At 44.9% G+C, this 17,298-nt stretch overlaps 1 protein-coding gene and 1 long non-coding RNA gene across 8 annotated transcripts in view; one reads left to right on the top strand and one right to left on the bottom strand.

Moving 5' to 3' along the window:
• Kyat3 (kynurenine aminotransferase 3) overlaps nucleotides 1–9,604 on the bottom strand; it is a 44,470-nt gene extending 34,866 nt beyond the window's left edge. For 2 of the 7 annotated variants that reach the window (XR_009594655.1, XM_021643417.2), the window contains exons 1-2: nucleotides 9,469–9,604; nucleotides 3,727–3,826 (exon numbers count right to left, since the gene is read on the bottom strand). Coding sequence is in view for 2 of the 7 variants with exons in the window: in XM_021643417.2 (XP_021499092.1) it covers nucleotides 3,727–3,825 (99 nt within the window). In the remaining 5 variants the exon portion in view is untranslated. Of the gene's footprint in view, nucleotides 1–3,630; nucleotides 3,833–8,877; nucleotides 8,901–9,468 lie in introns of those variants that run through there. The other 5 variants (XM_060392597.1, XM_021643421.2, XM_060392598.1 and 2 more) reach the window with 5 other exon arrangements.
• LOC132656874 (uncharacterized) lies at nucleotides 7,784–9,224 on the top strand. Its single transcript, XR_009594657.1, has 2 exons — nucleotides 7,784–7,943; nucleotides 9,011–9,224. It is a non-coding gene; the product is annotated as an uncharacterized LOC132656874 (long non-coding RNA).
• Nucleotides 9,605–17,298: the final 7,694 nt, after the last annotated feature.

Raw genomic sequence — 17,298 nt, forward strand, 5'->3', positions numbered from 1 at the left:
AAATGGAAGGCAAACGAGGCGGCATCAAAGTCAGTTTCTGGAACTCTGGCTGTGGAACTTCTGGAACTTCAACCTGTGGAAAAGGCAACCAGCCTTTCCTTGCGTCCATTCATTATTTCATATAAATTTGTGCTACTTGGCTTCTTTGAACTCATGGCAGCTGAGGATAGAGCTAAGTTGTGCAGGGCTTCCCCAGCAAGAATGGGGCCCTAGGTCTAATCTCCAGTATCAAAGAACAAAGTGGGGAGCAGTGATACATGCTTCTAACACAGCCTGGCAGGGTGTGTGGTGCTACTTGTAACAGAGCCTGGCATGGTCTGTAGCGACACAGGTATAACACCGACTGCTGTGGTAGGCGCTGATTCACACCTGTAACCCCAGCGACGTTAACTTCTCTGTCTCACCTAACACCCACTTGACTATAGATAACTTTTAGACTACACTCCTAACCTGAGCACCCCCATTCTCTACCAACCCTGAAGCTAACAACGAGATAGCACCTGAATTCCATGGATAACAAAAATGGCTACGTTGTTTTCCCATCTTGATGTGGCCTGCCTAACTGACGATCAGAAATATGTTGTATAAATATATTGATTAACAGCTATCAAAGTCCACACTACCTCTCTCCTGAGGGAGAAAGTCATTTCTCCTGAGGGAGAAAGCTTGACTGTATACTCTGGGGCCATCCATCACTCATATTTGGCTCAGGACAAACCATTTTCTTATTCCTCCCTCCATCTTTCCTTGGCCTCCCTCTGTTGTCAATCCAGAAATGATTCAATAATCCCTGAATTCCTAGACTGAAGTGATTCTCCTGCCTCAGGGTTGGGGCAGGCTGGAACTATTGATGTCCTCTATCTTCCAATTTCTACTGACTATAAATACCTTATAGTAAACAGCCCTAACCATCTCACTGATGCTTTCCAAACACCGTCCACCGTGCAGATGCCTGTGCAGGTTAGAAAGGCCATAAGATCCCTGCTGGATCACAGGGGTTGTGAGTGGTCTGACCTGGGAGCTGAATTCCTAGTCCTCTGCAAGAGTAGCAAGTGCTCTCAAGGCTGAGTGGCCTTCCCAGGCTCCCCCACCCAACCTCGTGTGGTGAGTGGCAGAAATGTCCTGTGACCTGGTCAGCCTTCAAATGGCAGCTGTTAAAAATTAAACACATAACTCAGTACCCCCATTGCTTGGGGTTGGGAGTGGGTGAATTGTATTTTAAGTAATCTTCTGGCTTGAATAATGCACCACTGGTGTCTCCTGCCCCGGATGTAGATGAGAATCACTTGCAAATGCTTTTCTCTATGGAGCTCTCCTACAGTCTTGGAACTCTCTATGTAGACCAGGCAGGCCTTGAACTCACAGAGGTCCACCTGTCTCTGCCTCCCAAGTGCAAGAATTAAAGGCGAGCGCCACTACACCCAGCTCACACCTTTTAGAATTATAGTTTCATATGATCACATGGCTGATGACGATTCAATCGCCTTCTGTGTATGAAAAAAGGGAAATTTAAGATGCTCATGAGGTAGAATTTGTAATATTTAAAAGTCGATCATATTTCTTGAACTTTCAAAATCTATGTAGAAGGGCTGAGAGATGAGAGTGAGGATGGATGAACAACAAAGCTCCTAATGTTCTACCAGTTCTGACTTACGAAAACGACAACTAGAGAAAGCCCAGCCTAATATCAAACTCACATTCGAGTGTGAATTCAACAGTGTCATAATCTTGTCTCTCTCATCATTAAGCTCTGAGTGATTTCAAAGTAGACCCTGGACCTTTATCTCATCATACTCCTACCTTTGATGTATAGTTTTGGAAAACAACTGCAATGTCTTTACCATAATAATTCTTTGGCATCAACTCACAGCTAGTCCACACTAAGTTCCTCTTTAGTTTCTGTATGCTTACACGGATGACAGGTGGGCAGGTATGTTCTGCATAAAGCTCTGTAGCAGAGCAGGCTAAGCATCAAAATGGATTACTCACACCACAGACTAAGCTGATTAGCTGACCACACAGGCAACAACCAGGAGTAGAGCTTAATAGCCAACCTTTCTAAACAAACTGTACCAAATAGCCACGAGCTTCCTTCCGTCTTAATCCATTCACAGGGAGAAGCCGAAGCGGCCCGATGCTTATCTGATATAGCACTCATTTTTCTGCCCTTTCAGCTGGGAGGCCAGCTGTTTTTCCTAGGCCCCTGAAACACTTACTCCATAGAATAAAGTGTCTAGAAGAAAGACAGCAATTAAGGTCTTCAGACTTCTTTGTGATTTTTGTCATTCAAAAATTTTGGGGTGGACTGGGTCAAGTTCCTAATTGAGGTGTTGCCATTCAAAGGTCATGGGTTGTAAATGGCATGAGGTCCACATGCTTACATAATAGCCCTAGAGAAACCAGAACTGTTAAACACTCAGGCCTTTTTCTTCAATGGACAAAACTGACACCTGTTCACCTGGAAGGCTTGAGTGGATACTGTTTAATAACTTGGTGATCTTTTGCTCTTCTGGAGCCAGCCCTCATCCGATTCCCTTATCCTGAGCACGGATTCAGTCAACAGAATCCATTCTCGTGAAAGAGGTCACAATCACTTTGCAGAAGACATAGCCCTTGCAAGAGAGTTTGATACAGTCATCCCTTAAGCTTTGTTGAGATAATTGTCAAACTCCCGACGTTTGAACCAGCCCGAGGGGCTGACTAAGCGGTTGCCTCTCTGGCTTCATTTCTCTACTGGCAGGGAGAGCTTGCAGGGACCCCAAAAATGGGTTATGCCAAGGTAAGCCCCCTCAAGGCTGCCTCCCACCCACTTCCAATGCCACTTACTGACAGCCGAAGCTAGCTCAGCTCTCCATCCTGTAGTCTGGCTCACATTCTGGGTTTGTTTGGTTTTCCACAGCTCATCCACTTCACAATCAGTTACACTGAGATCAGTGGTTCTCTACCTTCCTAATGCTGTGACCCCTTTAATACAGCTTCTCATGTTGTGGTGACCCCAAGCATGAAAATTATTTCTTTTGCTACTTCATAACTGTAATTTTGCTACTGTTACAAACCATAATGTAAATAACTGATATGCAGGAAATCTGATCTGTGACCCTGGTAAAAGGGGCATTCGACTCCAAAGGAGTTGCCACCCGCAGGTTGAGAACTGCCAATCAGATGAACCAGAGGTCATCAGCCTGCACTTTGTACTTTTAGTCACAGCGTTAACCTTTGCTAAACAAAAAGGTTGCATACTTCAGCATGGCAGATCCGGGCACAGTGAGTATGGCACCCACCCTTGGGGTCCCACTCTCTCATCTGCAACATGAAGAAACTCATATTCAAGCTGAGTTTTAGTGAACACAGAAAAGGGGGAGGTGTATAGGAGGAGAAGAGGGGCGGGGAGTGGAATTGGGAGGGGACGAGGGAGGAGGCTATAGCTGGGATACAAAGTGAATAAATTGTAATAATTAAAAAAAATTTAAAAATTAAAAAGAAACTTAGAAAAGAGGGAGAGTGAGAGAGTGTGTGGCCAACAATGAGTCACAGACAAGCAAGCAGTTGCTCCAAGAACGAACATTCTAGCTAGTGATGAGACTCCAGGAGCCCACATCACAGTATTACTCATTCCACTAAAATACTTACTGAGAGTCCCGGGGAAATTGCATCTCTTTTTTTTTAAACCAACATGAGAAGACATGCACAATGTTAATGTGTCTGTTTACAACGGGCAATACCTACGGCAGAAGTGGAGAGGCCGGGGGCTTTTGGAGAATAAATTGTCTTTACAGGCTTTGCTCTGCAGCAGAGGGAGGAGAGTCTCCTCTGGGCCAAAAACATGCTAGAGAAAAGAGACATTGAAAAAGGAGTCAATGTGTGCCAGTTACATCACTACCAGACGCCTGTAGGTGGCTGAGAACACAAGCTTCTATAAATATGATCACACTGGAAGTTTTTAAAATTGCATTTACTTATTGTGTGTGTCTCAGAGGACAACTTGTGGGAACTCAGTTCTCTCCTTTAACTGTGTGAGTTCCAGAGATCCAACTCAGGCTATCAAGCTTGGCAGCAAGCATCTCTCCCTACTGAGCTATCTTGGAGCCTGGAACACATTTTTGCAACTAGGCTAGCTTTCTTCCCACCCTCCTTTCCTATTGGATTCTTTTTCTATTCTATATTAGTCACTTCTGGAATCATCCTAATGCTATTCTTTATCTTATAAAAAGAGATCCATGCCCAAACATTAGGCAGAGAAAGTCCAAATTGGAGCTGTCCAGTGGGACCCCCCCTTTTAGGATCTCAAGGAACCCCGAGGAAGAGGAGAAGAGCTATAAGAGCTGGAGGGGTTGAGGACAACAGAACAGAGCCACAGACATCAACTAAGCAGGGCTCAAATAGATAAACAGATGGATGGATGGATAGATAGATAGATAGATAGATAGATAGATAGATGGAAAGAAAGAAATACACTGTAAGCTGAGTGGTGGTGGTGGTGCACATCTTTAATCCCAGCACTCAGGAAGCAGAGACAAGTGGATCTCTGTGAGTTTGAGGAGGCCAGCCTGGTCTACAGAGAGAGTTCCAGGATAGCCAGGCTTCCATGGAGAAACCCTGTCGCAAAAATCCAAACCAAACCAAAACCAACAACAACCCCCGAGGCCCCCCCAAAAAAACCCACCATTGTAAAGGAAATATGCAAGTGATTAAAATAAAAATGAAGTCACTTATGTTCTTGTGTTAACCAGAACAAAACCAAGTATATAAATCAGAGAGGTTATAAAGCAACAACTGTTACATAGTTGTACCTGATAACATCTAGCACAAAAGACTGTCAGTACCACAGGCTGGCCCAGAGGCCACCATAATTTTATACACAACCTGGGACCAAGGCATCTTGTTACAAACCATAAGGCAAAGGACAAGTGTTTCAAAATCTCTTATGTAATCCTTTTGGCGTTGAAAAGGATTACACTTCCTCATGTGTAAACATAACTGTTACTCCGTTTTAAGGTCGTTTTAGAGGCCTACTGCCCCCCTTTGCTAACCTAGGCCTAGTCCTGGAAGCTTCTAGCCTCTGTACAATCTAATCTAGGCCTAGAATATTTTCAGCCTCTGAGACTTACTACTGAACAAGCTCACCCTTCCCAGTTCTTTCTAAACTCTAGCTGGCTGGTTTAGTTCAGCTGTTCTGGCTCAAACCCCTCTCCTAGCTGACTGATTCAAACTGGCTTCTTTCAGCTTCTGATTGAGTTGCTCTGCCTGGCCTCAAACTAATTTGCTCTAATATTCTGGCTCCTTCTCATTCTCTGGTTCCTTCTGTCTTTACCTGTGTCTAGCTTGTTCTCTTTTTAACCTGCTTCTGTAAAACTCTCCTGGTAAAAGTGCTTCTGAATTCCATGAACTGAGCAGCCACAAACTCAACTTCACTGCACTGCCTCTCAACTCACTAACTCAACTGAACTGCCTGAATAGAACTGACTAGAACTCAGAGGTCTAAGTCTCTGTCTCCTGAGTGCTGGGATTAAATGCATGTACCACCATACTTGGACTGAAGCTTTCCTTTACCTGAAACTTGCTCTAAAGCAGACTGGCCTTGAACTCAGAGATCTGCTTGCCTGTGTCTGTATTCCAGCTGGATCACGCAGACCCAAAAGGTCTTTGGATGTGATCTCTTGCCAGGGCAGCCATGTTCTGAATTAAAATTTCTTTACACCTGTGTATGCTGAACATGGTGTCATATGCTTGTAGTCCTAAGAGTATGGCAGGAGAAGCATATGTTTGTGGCTAGCCGGGGCTTCATAGCAAGAATGTCTCAAAATATTGAGTGACTGGGATACTGCTCAGTGATAGAGTGCTTGTCTAGCACAGGGAACGTCCAGTGCTTAATCACAGTACCTTAAAACAAAAGAAAAACCCCAAAGCCACCTCCTCTTGAATTCCCTCTTTGAATATGCCCATAGCTTCCTATGGCGTTGCATTCCCCTCGTGGTGCTTTGCTATTCTTAAGTAAATACCAGTGTTCTTTTGAGAAATTTCCTCAGATCCATCAATGTTTTAATGAGATTGATTAAACTGGAGATTTGTGAAGATATTCTAAATTAAATTATAAAACTTTTAGGCCAAGTATGGTGGTGGTGTCCCTTTAGTCCCAGCACTCCAGAGGCAGAGACAGAGGCAGGTAGATCTCTGTGAATTCAAGCCCAGCTGATCTACATAGTGAGACCAGGTCTTGATGATGATGATGATGATGATGACGATGATGACAGCAACAACAACAATAAACAGAATCTTTTTTCATCATGAGCAAGAAATTTCAGAAAATAAAAAGATAACTTCTAGAAGTTGATCTTTTTATGAAGTTGTCAAATTTCAAAACAATGTGGTCATCTGGGTAAAGGTCACTAGTAGTGAAAAGACAATTTTTAAGTTGAGCCCAGAGAGAAGCGCCTGCAATCCTAGCTACTCCAGAGTGTGGCCGGAGTATCAGAACACCCATCCCCTAAATCTCTAAAAGGTCTACTGTGGTCCAGTCTAGCCTTCAAGTTCCTAAGTAGCAAAGGCTAGTTCTGAACTCCTCCTGACCCCCTTGCCTTGACCTCCAGAGTGCTGGGATTGCAGGAGTGTGCCACCACACCTGGCTTTTTCAAACAGGTTGTTTGGAAACGGGGGATTCTAGTCCTTGACAAACAACGAGAAGCTATGAAGCTTAGGTTATCCTTGAAGATGGGCCTTTCCTAAAAAAAAATTATCCAATAGTCCCCAGTTACACAAGAACACATTGAGAATGGATTCTGTACCTGCAGGGAAACCAGAAAAGCAGGGAGATATGGACAATGAAACTTCATGACTGTTCTGCTACATAGGATTGGGAGAAATCCCAGCAAACAGAACTCCTCATTCCCTAGCTTTTGTTCTGAGACTGTTCCCTAGTGTATAAGACAGTTACACCAGTAGATAGGGTTTCTTCTTTGCACCGATCAAATCTTTGACCAGGAAGGGTGGGACAATGGCTCACTGGGTGAAGCACTTCCTGGGCATACATTGGGACTTGAGAATGGATTTGCACTTGTGACAAGTCTTGCCTAGGGCAAATGCCAATGCTTCTACTATAAAGGCCCAGTCTGTGTGCTCCCCTGTCCCTTCAGACCTAGGGCCATGCACAGTTAGGCAAAGCTCTCCAGAACTCTTAGCTACATTCCCAGTTCTTAATTTGAAACATGGTCAAACTAAACTGTCTCCAACTCCTTATGTATGGTCAGGATAGCCTTGGCTCCACCCCTGGCCTCTCAAGTAGCTGGCTGAGGCATATGTAGCCCTTTGATTTTTGATTTGGGAAGCACTGTTTTGAGAATTAAATATAGTGTGTTGCCAACTTGCTAGAAATAAACTTTTTCCATCCTTTTATTGTTAAGTTGGCTTATTGGCCTTTCAATCACCAAAAGGCAAACCCACTGTATTCAGCCTCAGATTTTGAGCCTGAGGAGCAAGCTAGCTTTCCTGTTTATTTTTGAAAAAAGGTCTCATGTGGCCCAGGCTGTCTTCAAACTCAGTTTGTAGCTGAGGATGACCTTGAACTCCTGATCCTCTGGCCTCCACTGCTTAAGTGGGATTACAGGCTTATGCCATGACCCCTGGATGGCTTTTGCTTTTCAAATAACAATTAACAGTGTATGTTAATATTCACCAATAAAATAAACAAATGGATACATTCAGATGTCAAGAACCTGGAAGAAAAAAAAGATAGCTGGCTTTTTTTTTTTTTTTTTTCTAAGCACAAAGGTCTGTGAAGAAAACAGAAAAACATTAATCAGGATGACCCAGCCAATCTAATCATGGCATAGGGTATATAAAATCTATATTCAGATACATATGATCAACAGAAATATCAAACTGTCATTTTATCATCTCTAGAGTAGATTGACGCGGAAGGAAGACTGTTGGCAACCTACAGATTCAAGGTTGGTGAATTATTGAAGGAAAAATGCAAATCTAAAAAGGACTGTCTCTGATATGAACTCAGGGGCTGGCTCCTTGATCACCTCCACCTGAGGAGGGAGCAGCCTTACCAGTCCACAGAGGAGGACAATGAAGCCAGTCCTGATAAGACCTGATAGATTAGGGTCAGATGGAAGGGGAGGAGGACCTCCCCAATCATTGGACTGGGGGAGGGGCATACGAGAAGAAGAGGGAGGGAGGGTGGGGTTAGGAGGGAGTGGGAGAGGGGGCTACAGCTGGGATAAAAAGTGAATAAACTGTAATTAATAAAAATAAAATAAAAATTAAAAAATAAAGGAAAAAGTAAGCAAAGTATTCAAAAACCCAGTTTAAAAATGGTTACCATTTTTTAGTTTACAATTCAAACTAGCAAGTTACAAACCATATGAGGTAAACATACAGAAAGGATAGTCCGAGTGTTAGTAGCTTGAGAAAGTCCAGAATCGAGAGAGAGAGAGAGAGAGAGAGACAGACAGACCGACAGACAGACAGACAAACAGATGGGGGTCAGATTAGCCGCAAGCTCAAGTTAATCAGAGACAACCCCCTCCAAAGGGCTAGAGCTAATGAACAGGTCCATGTCTGCTCTCAGCACAGCCATACGGGCTATTCCGCTTCGAGAATGCAACAGAGGGAGGTGAACAAGGTTGCAGCTTGGAAGAGCACAAAGCGGTGGTCAAGGCCACGTGAAGACAGGAAGCATGAAAAAAAAAATCAGTCAAAGCTTATCAGCATAGGTGTGAAGAGGAACCATTCAAAAACAGCTTTAGTGCTGGGTGAGAGTGGGATTCGTGTAATCGTCACAAGAGCCGCCTGATGCAGGAAGTGGGACACAGCACACAGGCAAAACTTTAGCAGAGTTGCAGGCAGCGACAGGGAACAGTTTTCCCCAGTCACCTATCCCTCAGGTGGCGGTGAGGCCCGCGGGTGGAATGTGGAATGACGGTTGGGCCGAACAGTAGCTGGAGACTCAGATCTGCAGGAATGCTGGGCCTTCGCTCGCCGCTGAAAGACTGCTTTTGTCTTTCAGCTTGGAAAAGATAAACGTTCCGGTTTAACTGCCCGAGTTTCCCTTTTCAACCTTGAACTTTAGAGATTCCGACCCTGGCACCGAATAAAAACAGCGGCGGTGGTGCACACCTGTGTAGGTGGCAGGAGGATTAAAAAGCTCAAGATAGACCTCTGCGGCATAACTACCTCGAGAACAAGAAACTGCCTCTAAATAAAACAATCATAAAATTCTATCGCAGAGGAACTGAAGTTAGTGCTGCCCTTGCAAGAACGCGTTTTAAGTATCTCCAATTACACAGTCGAGAGCAAAAGGCCCAGGGCGTACTGGGGTCCGGTTATCTCGGAGCCCTTTTCTCCAAAGACAATCTGGGAACCCCAAGGTCCGACGGATAGCCGCGTAGGACCGCTTCTCCAGACAGCCCACCTCCCTTTCGCTCCGGGTTCTGTCGCCGCGCACCCCATCCCGCGCCAGCTCACCTGGTCCTCCCGGTTCGAATGCGCCCCTGGCCTCGGCCCGGATGTCGCAAGGTGGCGCGGGGGCGGGTCCCGGGTGAAAGGCGCTTTGGCTTCCAGACGCAGGGTGCTGCAGGGACCCTCGTGGAGGGGCGGAGGGGGCGGGGCGGGGGCGGAGACTGACCCTGGCCGAGGATTGGCTCCGACATCAGGGCTAAGGGTACGGATTGGCTGCGGAGTTCTCCAATCCCGGAGCGTACTGTGATGAGCGAAGCACCCAAGGGGACGGGCCTTGACTTTGGTAGCGAATCCCGGCTGAAATGCGTGTATGAGATTGGTCGGGATGGGTAAATCTCGGCTGCGTGGATTCCGAGCTAGCTCGAGAGACTTTGGATGCCCCAGGGGCCGGCCTGTGTGGTGTGCAGAAGGGCTTGTAGGTGTCTGTTTGTCCCCTCTGATGGAGCGAGAGAAGGAATCTTTCCTTCTGAGCTGTGAAGTGATGCCGGACCCAGTGCGCGGAGGAGAGACAGAAGCAGAAAGACACCTAGTAACTGCGGAGGAAACCCCGACTGGGGGGAAGGGAAGAGTGCGGAGGGACTGCTTTGGGGGTGGAGGAGTGGTGGTGGTGGAGAAAAGTGAGGTTCTGTTAATAGCCTAGCTTGGGGGTTAGATATTCTTCTTCTTGCCTTTAAAGAAGGCGAGGTAGTGGAGGGCGTGAGGGTGTCTGAGTGCTGCTGCCATCATACCTAGAGTGAAAGACCAAAAAGGAGGCGTTGGTTGGATGCCCCGCCCTTGGCACGATGAGCCACTTCTGTGTTTTGGCATAAGAGGCCAACCTCAAGCCCCCTCCCCCTCTACCCAAAACTTGAGGTCCTGTGGCTTTTGAATGCACTATATATCTCAATTGGCAAGTGGCTCTTCCTGGCAGATAGCGTTTCACAGGTCCCGGAGGAGTGATGGAAGTGAGCTTTTGTCCCTCTGCAGTCCAGCTTGATCTGAGCCAAGACTTCATTTTTGAACCAAGTCGGTGGGCTTGCCCATTTTGGGGGTTCGTGGAGTTTTCCCCTTTGGACCTAAAACTCCCGACGATCTCAGAATGGCTTTGTCTGCAGTTGGCGTTCTGTTGATGTTGCTGTGCTTGGACTGGGAAATACCATCGGACCATCGTTTGTTCTGAAGGTTTTTAAGGTTAAGTGGCTGCTCGGTTGCTTTTTTTTTTTTTTTTTCTTTCTTTCTTTCTGCCTTTCACGTACAACCATTACAGTAAACTGCTAGTTTGTTATTTCAAAGCACGATATGAGTAACGAACACCGTGTTCCTAGTTTCGGATATCTAGGCTGGCCACGTGATGAAATGCTGCCTTCGTTGTTTCTTTGATTCGTGGTTTCCTTACTAGTTTGAATGTAATTTTTGGTGGCTTCAGCCCTCTTGGAGCACAATATAGAATCTATAAGTTGAAGTGTTTTTGTTTTTTTTTCCTTGCGATAGGATCTCACCGTGCAACCCTTGACTGTTTTCATTATTTAGCTCAAGTTGCTCCCAAAAATCTCAGAAACCCTTGTGCCTCAGCCTCCAAAGTGCCAAGCGATATAGGCCTTCAGCGCCTTGTCCAGCTTGCAATTTGAAAGCATTGCTTTCTAGCTGGGCCATAATAGTGATTTTTGGAATGGTTTATAAGGCCTTAACAGAAATTGTGCATTTACCCACAGAAAAATTGCTAAGCTTACTCTGTATCTTCCTATGTTCACCCACATTTATTTTCTCCAGATTGTACAATTTAGCTGCTAGCATTTGCTATTTAAACTAGTCAATCATCTTCATTTTTTTTTTTCAAAAAAGAAAATGAATTTTGACTTTGCAACATTATGGTAGGAAGAGTGATTGAAATGTGGGTTGTGTGTGTCAACTATAAAAATCAAAACTGTCCTCGGGGAAAGCGAAGCATAGCCTTGCGGACACGGAGCCACTGTACAGCTACCTGCCAGGCAGCAGGAAGTGTGAGCGCAGGCGAGCATCTGCTGAGTGAGAACCTGGGGGACCTGCTCTGTGAGGAGGTGTCCGCTTCCCTTCTGTCTGTGACTTTGCCCTGAACTCGTGGTCCACATCCCATCCGTCAAGATGCTCACAAACTTTCAAGGGATGTTCTCCAACACGCTTCAGGTTCTCAGCCCCGGAGACTGTCCATGCAGGATTTCTTCTTGCTCCCTGTGTCTGTCATGCCGTGCAAAGTCCTTCCGGGATTGCTAAGGCTTCAGAGTCAGGTTTCAGGCTCCTTGTACACTTGGTCCCTGAGGCAATGTTAGTACTATAAGTCAACTCAGGCTTTCTGGGTTCTTAAATGATGACCAAACACTTTGTGTAAAGTAAAGCAGGAACAAGATCAAACTCCTGAAGTGCTCTTGTGATGTGCAATAATCCCGCCGTAAACACTGAGGGAGAAGCATCAGAAATGCTTCTGATGGATGACACAGCACTCATGGTTAAAGCTTCTCACGTAGCAATTACTATGTGGCAGGAAGCCCCTTGGGCTTTGATAGTGCAGAGATGAGCAACAACACCAACAACAAAATTGAAAAGACCAGGTCACAGGGACTGTCTCTGACATGAACTCAGTGGCTGGCTCTTTGACCCCCCCCCCCCCAGGGAGGAGAAGCCTTGCTAGGTCACAGAGGAGGACATTGCAGCCAGTCCTGATGAGACCTGGTAATCTAGGGTCAGATGGAAGGGGAGGAGGTCCTCTCCTATCAGTGGACTTAGAGAGGAGCAGGGAGGAGATGAGGAAGGGAGAGTGGGATTGGGAGGGAATGAGGGAGGAGGCTACAGCTGGGATACAAAGTAAATAAACTAATATAAATAAATAAACTAATATAAGTAAATAAACTAATATAAAAAATTATTTCTACCACTTCCAAAAGAAAGAAGGAAGGAAGGAAGGAAGGAAGGAAGGAAGAAGGAAGGAAGGAAGGAAGGAAGGAAGGAAGGAAGGAAGGAAAGAAAGAAAGAAAGAAAGAAAGAAAGAAAGAAAGAAAGAAAGAAAGAAAGAAAGAAAGAAAGAAAGAAAGAGAAACGACCATGTCGGCTGGATCTTATGTTCCAGAGGAATATGCACAGTTAATGTTAACACTCACAGGTCCTGAAAGTGAGAGCCACTAGATGGCGCACGTTGCTGTCTCAACTTCACTTTTGAATCAGGTAATGCTGCTGAGTTGGAGAAACATCATTAAAGCTGTGTTTGGACAGATTCATTAAGATTTCACTCCTCCTATCTCTTGCCTCCTTCTTTGGCCTCTTTTCTTCTCGCTCCTTTTTCTGTACTGCTTGCACGGCCAGGGATATGTTTAGGACATTCTAAGGACATGTGACAACCTACTGCACCGGTGCCACTCGCTCCTAAGTCAGGAAGAGCCTCTCCTCAACTCCTAGGCTGTTTTGTTTTCTGTGAATATTGGTGTATTATCTTTATCACAAGACAGTTACCTACTTCCCAATTCTTTAAAAAGTGATTAAATAATATATATATATATATATTTAATGGGCAAGAGTGTTTTGCCGCATGTACCTATGTGCACCATGTATATGCCTGGCGCCCATGCAGGTCTGAAGGAGACATCAGATCCCCTGGAACTGGAGTTATGGATGGTGGTGAGCTGCTGCCAGTGCTGGGACTCAAACCTAGGTCTCCTGGAAGAACAGCCAGTGCTACTGAGCTCCTATCTATCTAGCTCTTACTTTCCAATTCTTGTTGGTGTTCAACAAAGATTTCTGAATAAATAATCCCGGTCGCTTAGGCAACTGTGGGTGTCTATGTGAATTTACCCAAATTCCTAGGGAGACTGTTTCTGACCTAAGCTGGGAAGATCTCTGTGATGAGACGTGGGAGAGTGTATCCGTCATTCCTTTTAGGCACTCGCCTCTTCTGCGCCTTCCTCTACAGTGGTAAGGGCATGGGGAATGTATATGAATTCCCTGTGTAGGTTAAGTGTTTGACATAGTGAACTTTGGGCCACATTTCTTTTCTTTCTGTTGGGACCAAAGAGTGATACATATTGGTAGACCTATGTTGGTGTCCACAGGGACCTAGCCAGTGTGGGCCACGCACCGTTGTTACTCCGGTGCCACCACCCCAGCGAGGACTAGCTAAAGAAAGGAGGTCTGAGCCACCTTCACAGAGACTGGGTACAAGCAAGAATTGTGTGCTAGCGTATTCTGAGATTTGTGGATGGTAAGTTCTGCCAGTCCCTGTCTTTAGGGTTCTTTTTAACATCGACATTTCATGTGTTGCAGCTAACGATTTCACTTTTTTTCTAGTTGCTGTAGATTTTTGCGAGAGACCAGTCCCAGCACACAGGGTGAACCAAGATGGGTTGCAGTGCCAGCGATGACCTGTTTCTGTGTGTACTTTAACTCTTAAACTTCCAGCCTGGTAGCCTTGCAGCTCCCTATAGAAGCTTTAACTCCTAAACTTCCAAGGTGGTAGCCTTGCTATTTGGGGCCACCTTTATATACAGTTTAATTCTATACATACAATGTAACTCTATATTACAGTTTAACTCCCAGAGGCCGCTGGTCTTCCTCTAAAGGAAGAGAAAGGTGGCAAGGAATTGAACACTGAACTTTCAGACTCAGGAGCTTCATCAATTGAGCTATCCAGGCCTTCTGGTTTCTCTGCCACCAAAAAAGCTCTCTGGCTAAAAACTTTTATTGTTTAACAGCAGAAGGTCTTAATAAGTTAAGCTGGGTGGCCCCTTTAACTTAATGGCTTAGCAGTGAACAGTGGCTTGCTGGGAACTAGAGTCCTAATTAAGAAGGCCGATAAGATACTCTGGATTATTTATCACTTAATAAACTTACTAAACCTACAAGCACAAAAGAACATACACAGCCAGCAGACAAAGCAGGCAGATTTTGACAGACCTCACACACACATGCACACACACAATCAACAGACAAAACAAGGGTGTTCCCAAAGACAGCATTCCTCCATATATATGTAGACATACAGATATAAATATATATCTATAATATGTACAGTCAGTTAGACAGACAGACACATTTTGGATGAAGTGGGTGACCTCAAATGTTTAATTCTGTCTTAGGTTTTTATACTCTTTAATACAAAGGCTCTCTTTTTCTCCCTCCTTCCCTCCTACCCTTCTCCCCCGACCCCTTTTTGAAACAGGGTCTCACTAGGTAGTCTTGGCTGACCTGGAACTTGCTGTGTAGGCCAATCTGCCTTGAATTCAGATATCTGGGTGCCTCTTCCACCCATAATGCTGGAATTAAAGGTGTCCAGCTGTGGTGGTTTGAATAGAAATGCCTCCTCCCCATAGACTCATGCCTTTGAATGCTTGGACCATAGAGAATGGCACTATTAGAAAGTGTGGCCTTGATGAAGTGGGTGTGGCCTTGTTGGAAGAAGTGTGTCACCATGGGGTGGAGGGTTGGGCTTTGAGGTCTCCTATGCTCAAGCCACATCCAGTGTGGTACACAGTCTCCTTCTGTTGCATGGGGATCAAGATGAAGAATTCTCAGCTCCTTCTCCAGGACCACGTCTGCCTGCATGCTGTTATGTTTCCCAGCAGGGTGATAATGAACTAAACTTCTGAAACTGGAAGTCAGCCCCAATTAAATGTTTTTCTGTATAAGAGTTGCCAAGGTCTTGGTGTCTCTTCATAGCAATAAAATCCTAAGACACCAGATAAGCTGCCTAGAGTCTGCTGTGATTTCACTGAGGCTATTAACCTACTTTGTTGGGCCAATTTTCTGCAGATCGATGTTGCTAGATGAATTGTTGGTTTCATAATTCCTGATAATGATTTTATAGAATTTCTGAATTGATTCAAGTAATATTAAATCCCCCTGCATAGGAGCAAAAACTGCAAAAGGAGTTCTGTGAGCCTTCATGTGCCATAAGCATATGAATTGCACGAGGAAGAGAAGTAGGCTTGGGGCAGCCTTATGACCAAGGAAAAACATTCACTCTAGGTTAGGCCCTGAGATGAGATCACAGATCTCAGTATACACCATGAATGGAGAATAGGTCATTAACCAATGGGCAGAGAATAGATAATTAGCCAATTTAACTATACATCACTTTAAAATTTAGACTAAGATAGATGATCTATTTCTTGGTCAAATTTAGAAAGTGACCAGGAAAAAAAAAATAAACTTGCTACTACAGGCTTGTCCTGTTTAAACATTGTTAACCTATGGCATAAATTACTGCCTTGAACTTACAATGAACCCATGGAATGAAGAGATAGATTAAGAATGTTTAGTTAGATATGAGTTTTAAAGAAAAACATGTAAGCGATAATCCTGCTGTAACTCCCTCTTGTATAATGAATTTATCTGTTTTTGTGATGATTGTTTTATGGTTATGAGGTAATTTTTCTCCTTACATAGAGAGCTTTGTTTCAGAGAGTATAAAAATAGCTAGAGAGAAAACAGAAGTTGTTGGAGTCTGTAGAGTTTACTCCATCCACCACCTGTATGTGCACATATGGATGGATGTGACATGTGTATATGTGTACATGTATATCTGTCATTGGTTGTTAGAGCTGGAGCTTTGCTCCATTCACTAAATATGTGTCTGTCTGTCTTTGTAAACTTGCTGAAATGTGTTGGAGCCTATCTTTGCTTCATCCACTGTGTGTGTGTGTGTGTGTGTGTGTGTGTGTATGTGTGTGTATGTGTGTGTGTGTGTTTCTTGCCATCATCATCGGCCCACTGACTATCACCAGTGGCAGCATAATCCAGATGTAATGAGTTCTGATCTCTCCCTGGTGGCTACTACCAGCAACAGTCAAGCCAGGTGCCATCGGCACTGTCTTTTTTTTTTTTTTCAATGCAGTTTATTCAGGAACCTTAAACAATCATCTGACCCTGGGGAAAGCCAGCCCATGGCTTAAATAGCCTCTGGGTAGCCAACCCCAGCGTGCCACGTGGGCAATGCAGAAAGGTCCACATACATGGAAGCAAGCCAGATCCTCGGCCTTAGCCAAATGTGGAGTTGTTCGTGACAGAGAGCACTCACCGTCGGGAAAGTGGAAGGCGGAAACCAGCTCCATCTTTAAGGCGCAGCATTACACAGCTCTCTACAGTTCCCCCTTTTTGTTTTAGACGCATCAGGCAAGAGTAGAGGTCTGATCTCTGATATTAGAAATAAATTGGAACTTTGTACCGATGTTCATTTAGGTGTCATCCACCCAAAGAGCATCAGACCCGTCCGATACCTTTTACTCAGAGGCGGGACCTGGGGCATCAACCCACATGCAATCAGACATGCTCTTCTCTGGGTCGAAAGTGGCTGACCCTGAGTGCAGTGCTTAGCCTCGCATCCTGAGCGTAACATTTTAGCTTTTTATGGTAGCCAACCATGCTTGGGGAGACTGTCCTGCTTCAATGGCTGTAAAGGCCTGAATGATCATGGCTGCATTACGCTGTTGTGAGACTCTAATCTTGCATATATACCACAGGCAAACCAAGGAGACCAACACCAGAAAGCCTGCTAACGCTCCCATGCCCGCCCATTCCTTCAGATGATTCATGGCTGCAGCAATCCATGATGATAATCCTGTGGCTAGTCCTGCGTCCACTCTGGTGGAATTTACCGTGACAATGGCCACTCTCAGCTGCTCCATCGTATCGAATTCTCCAGTCCAATTACCTAAAATATAGCTAGACAATTGTTTAGACAGATTTGCAGCACAGGAAAAATTCTCATGTTGTATGCTAGTGACTCAAAGTCCAGCATACTTTCATTGACAGCCAAGTTGAGCGATTTGCCATAGGGTATCAATTTGCTCCTGCACGAGGTCAATCTTCTGATTGAACACCATCAAGCTTCCTTTT

Source organism: Meriones unguiculatus, chromosome 10 (genome assembly GCF_030254825.1).
Source record: "Meriones unguiculatus strain TT.TT164.6M chromosome 10, Bangor_MerUng_6.1, whole genome shotgun sequence".
Lineage (NCBI taxonomy): Eukaryota > Metazoa > Chordata > Mammalia > Rodentia > Muridae > Meriones > Meriones unguiculatus.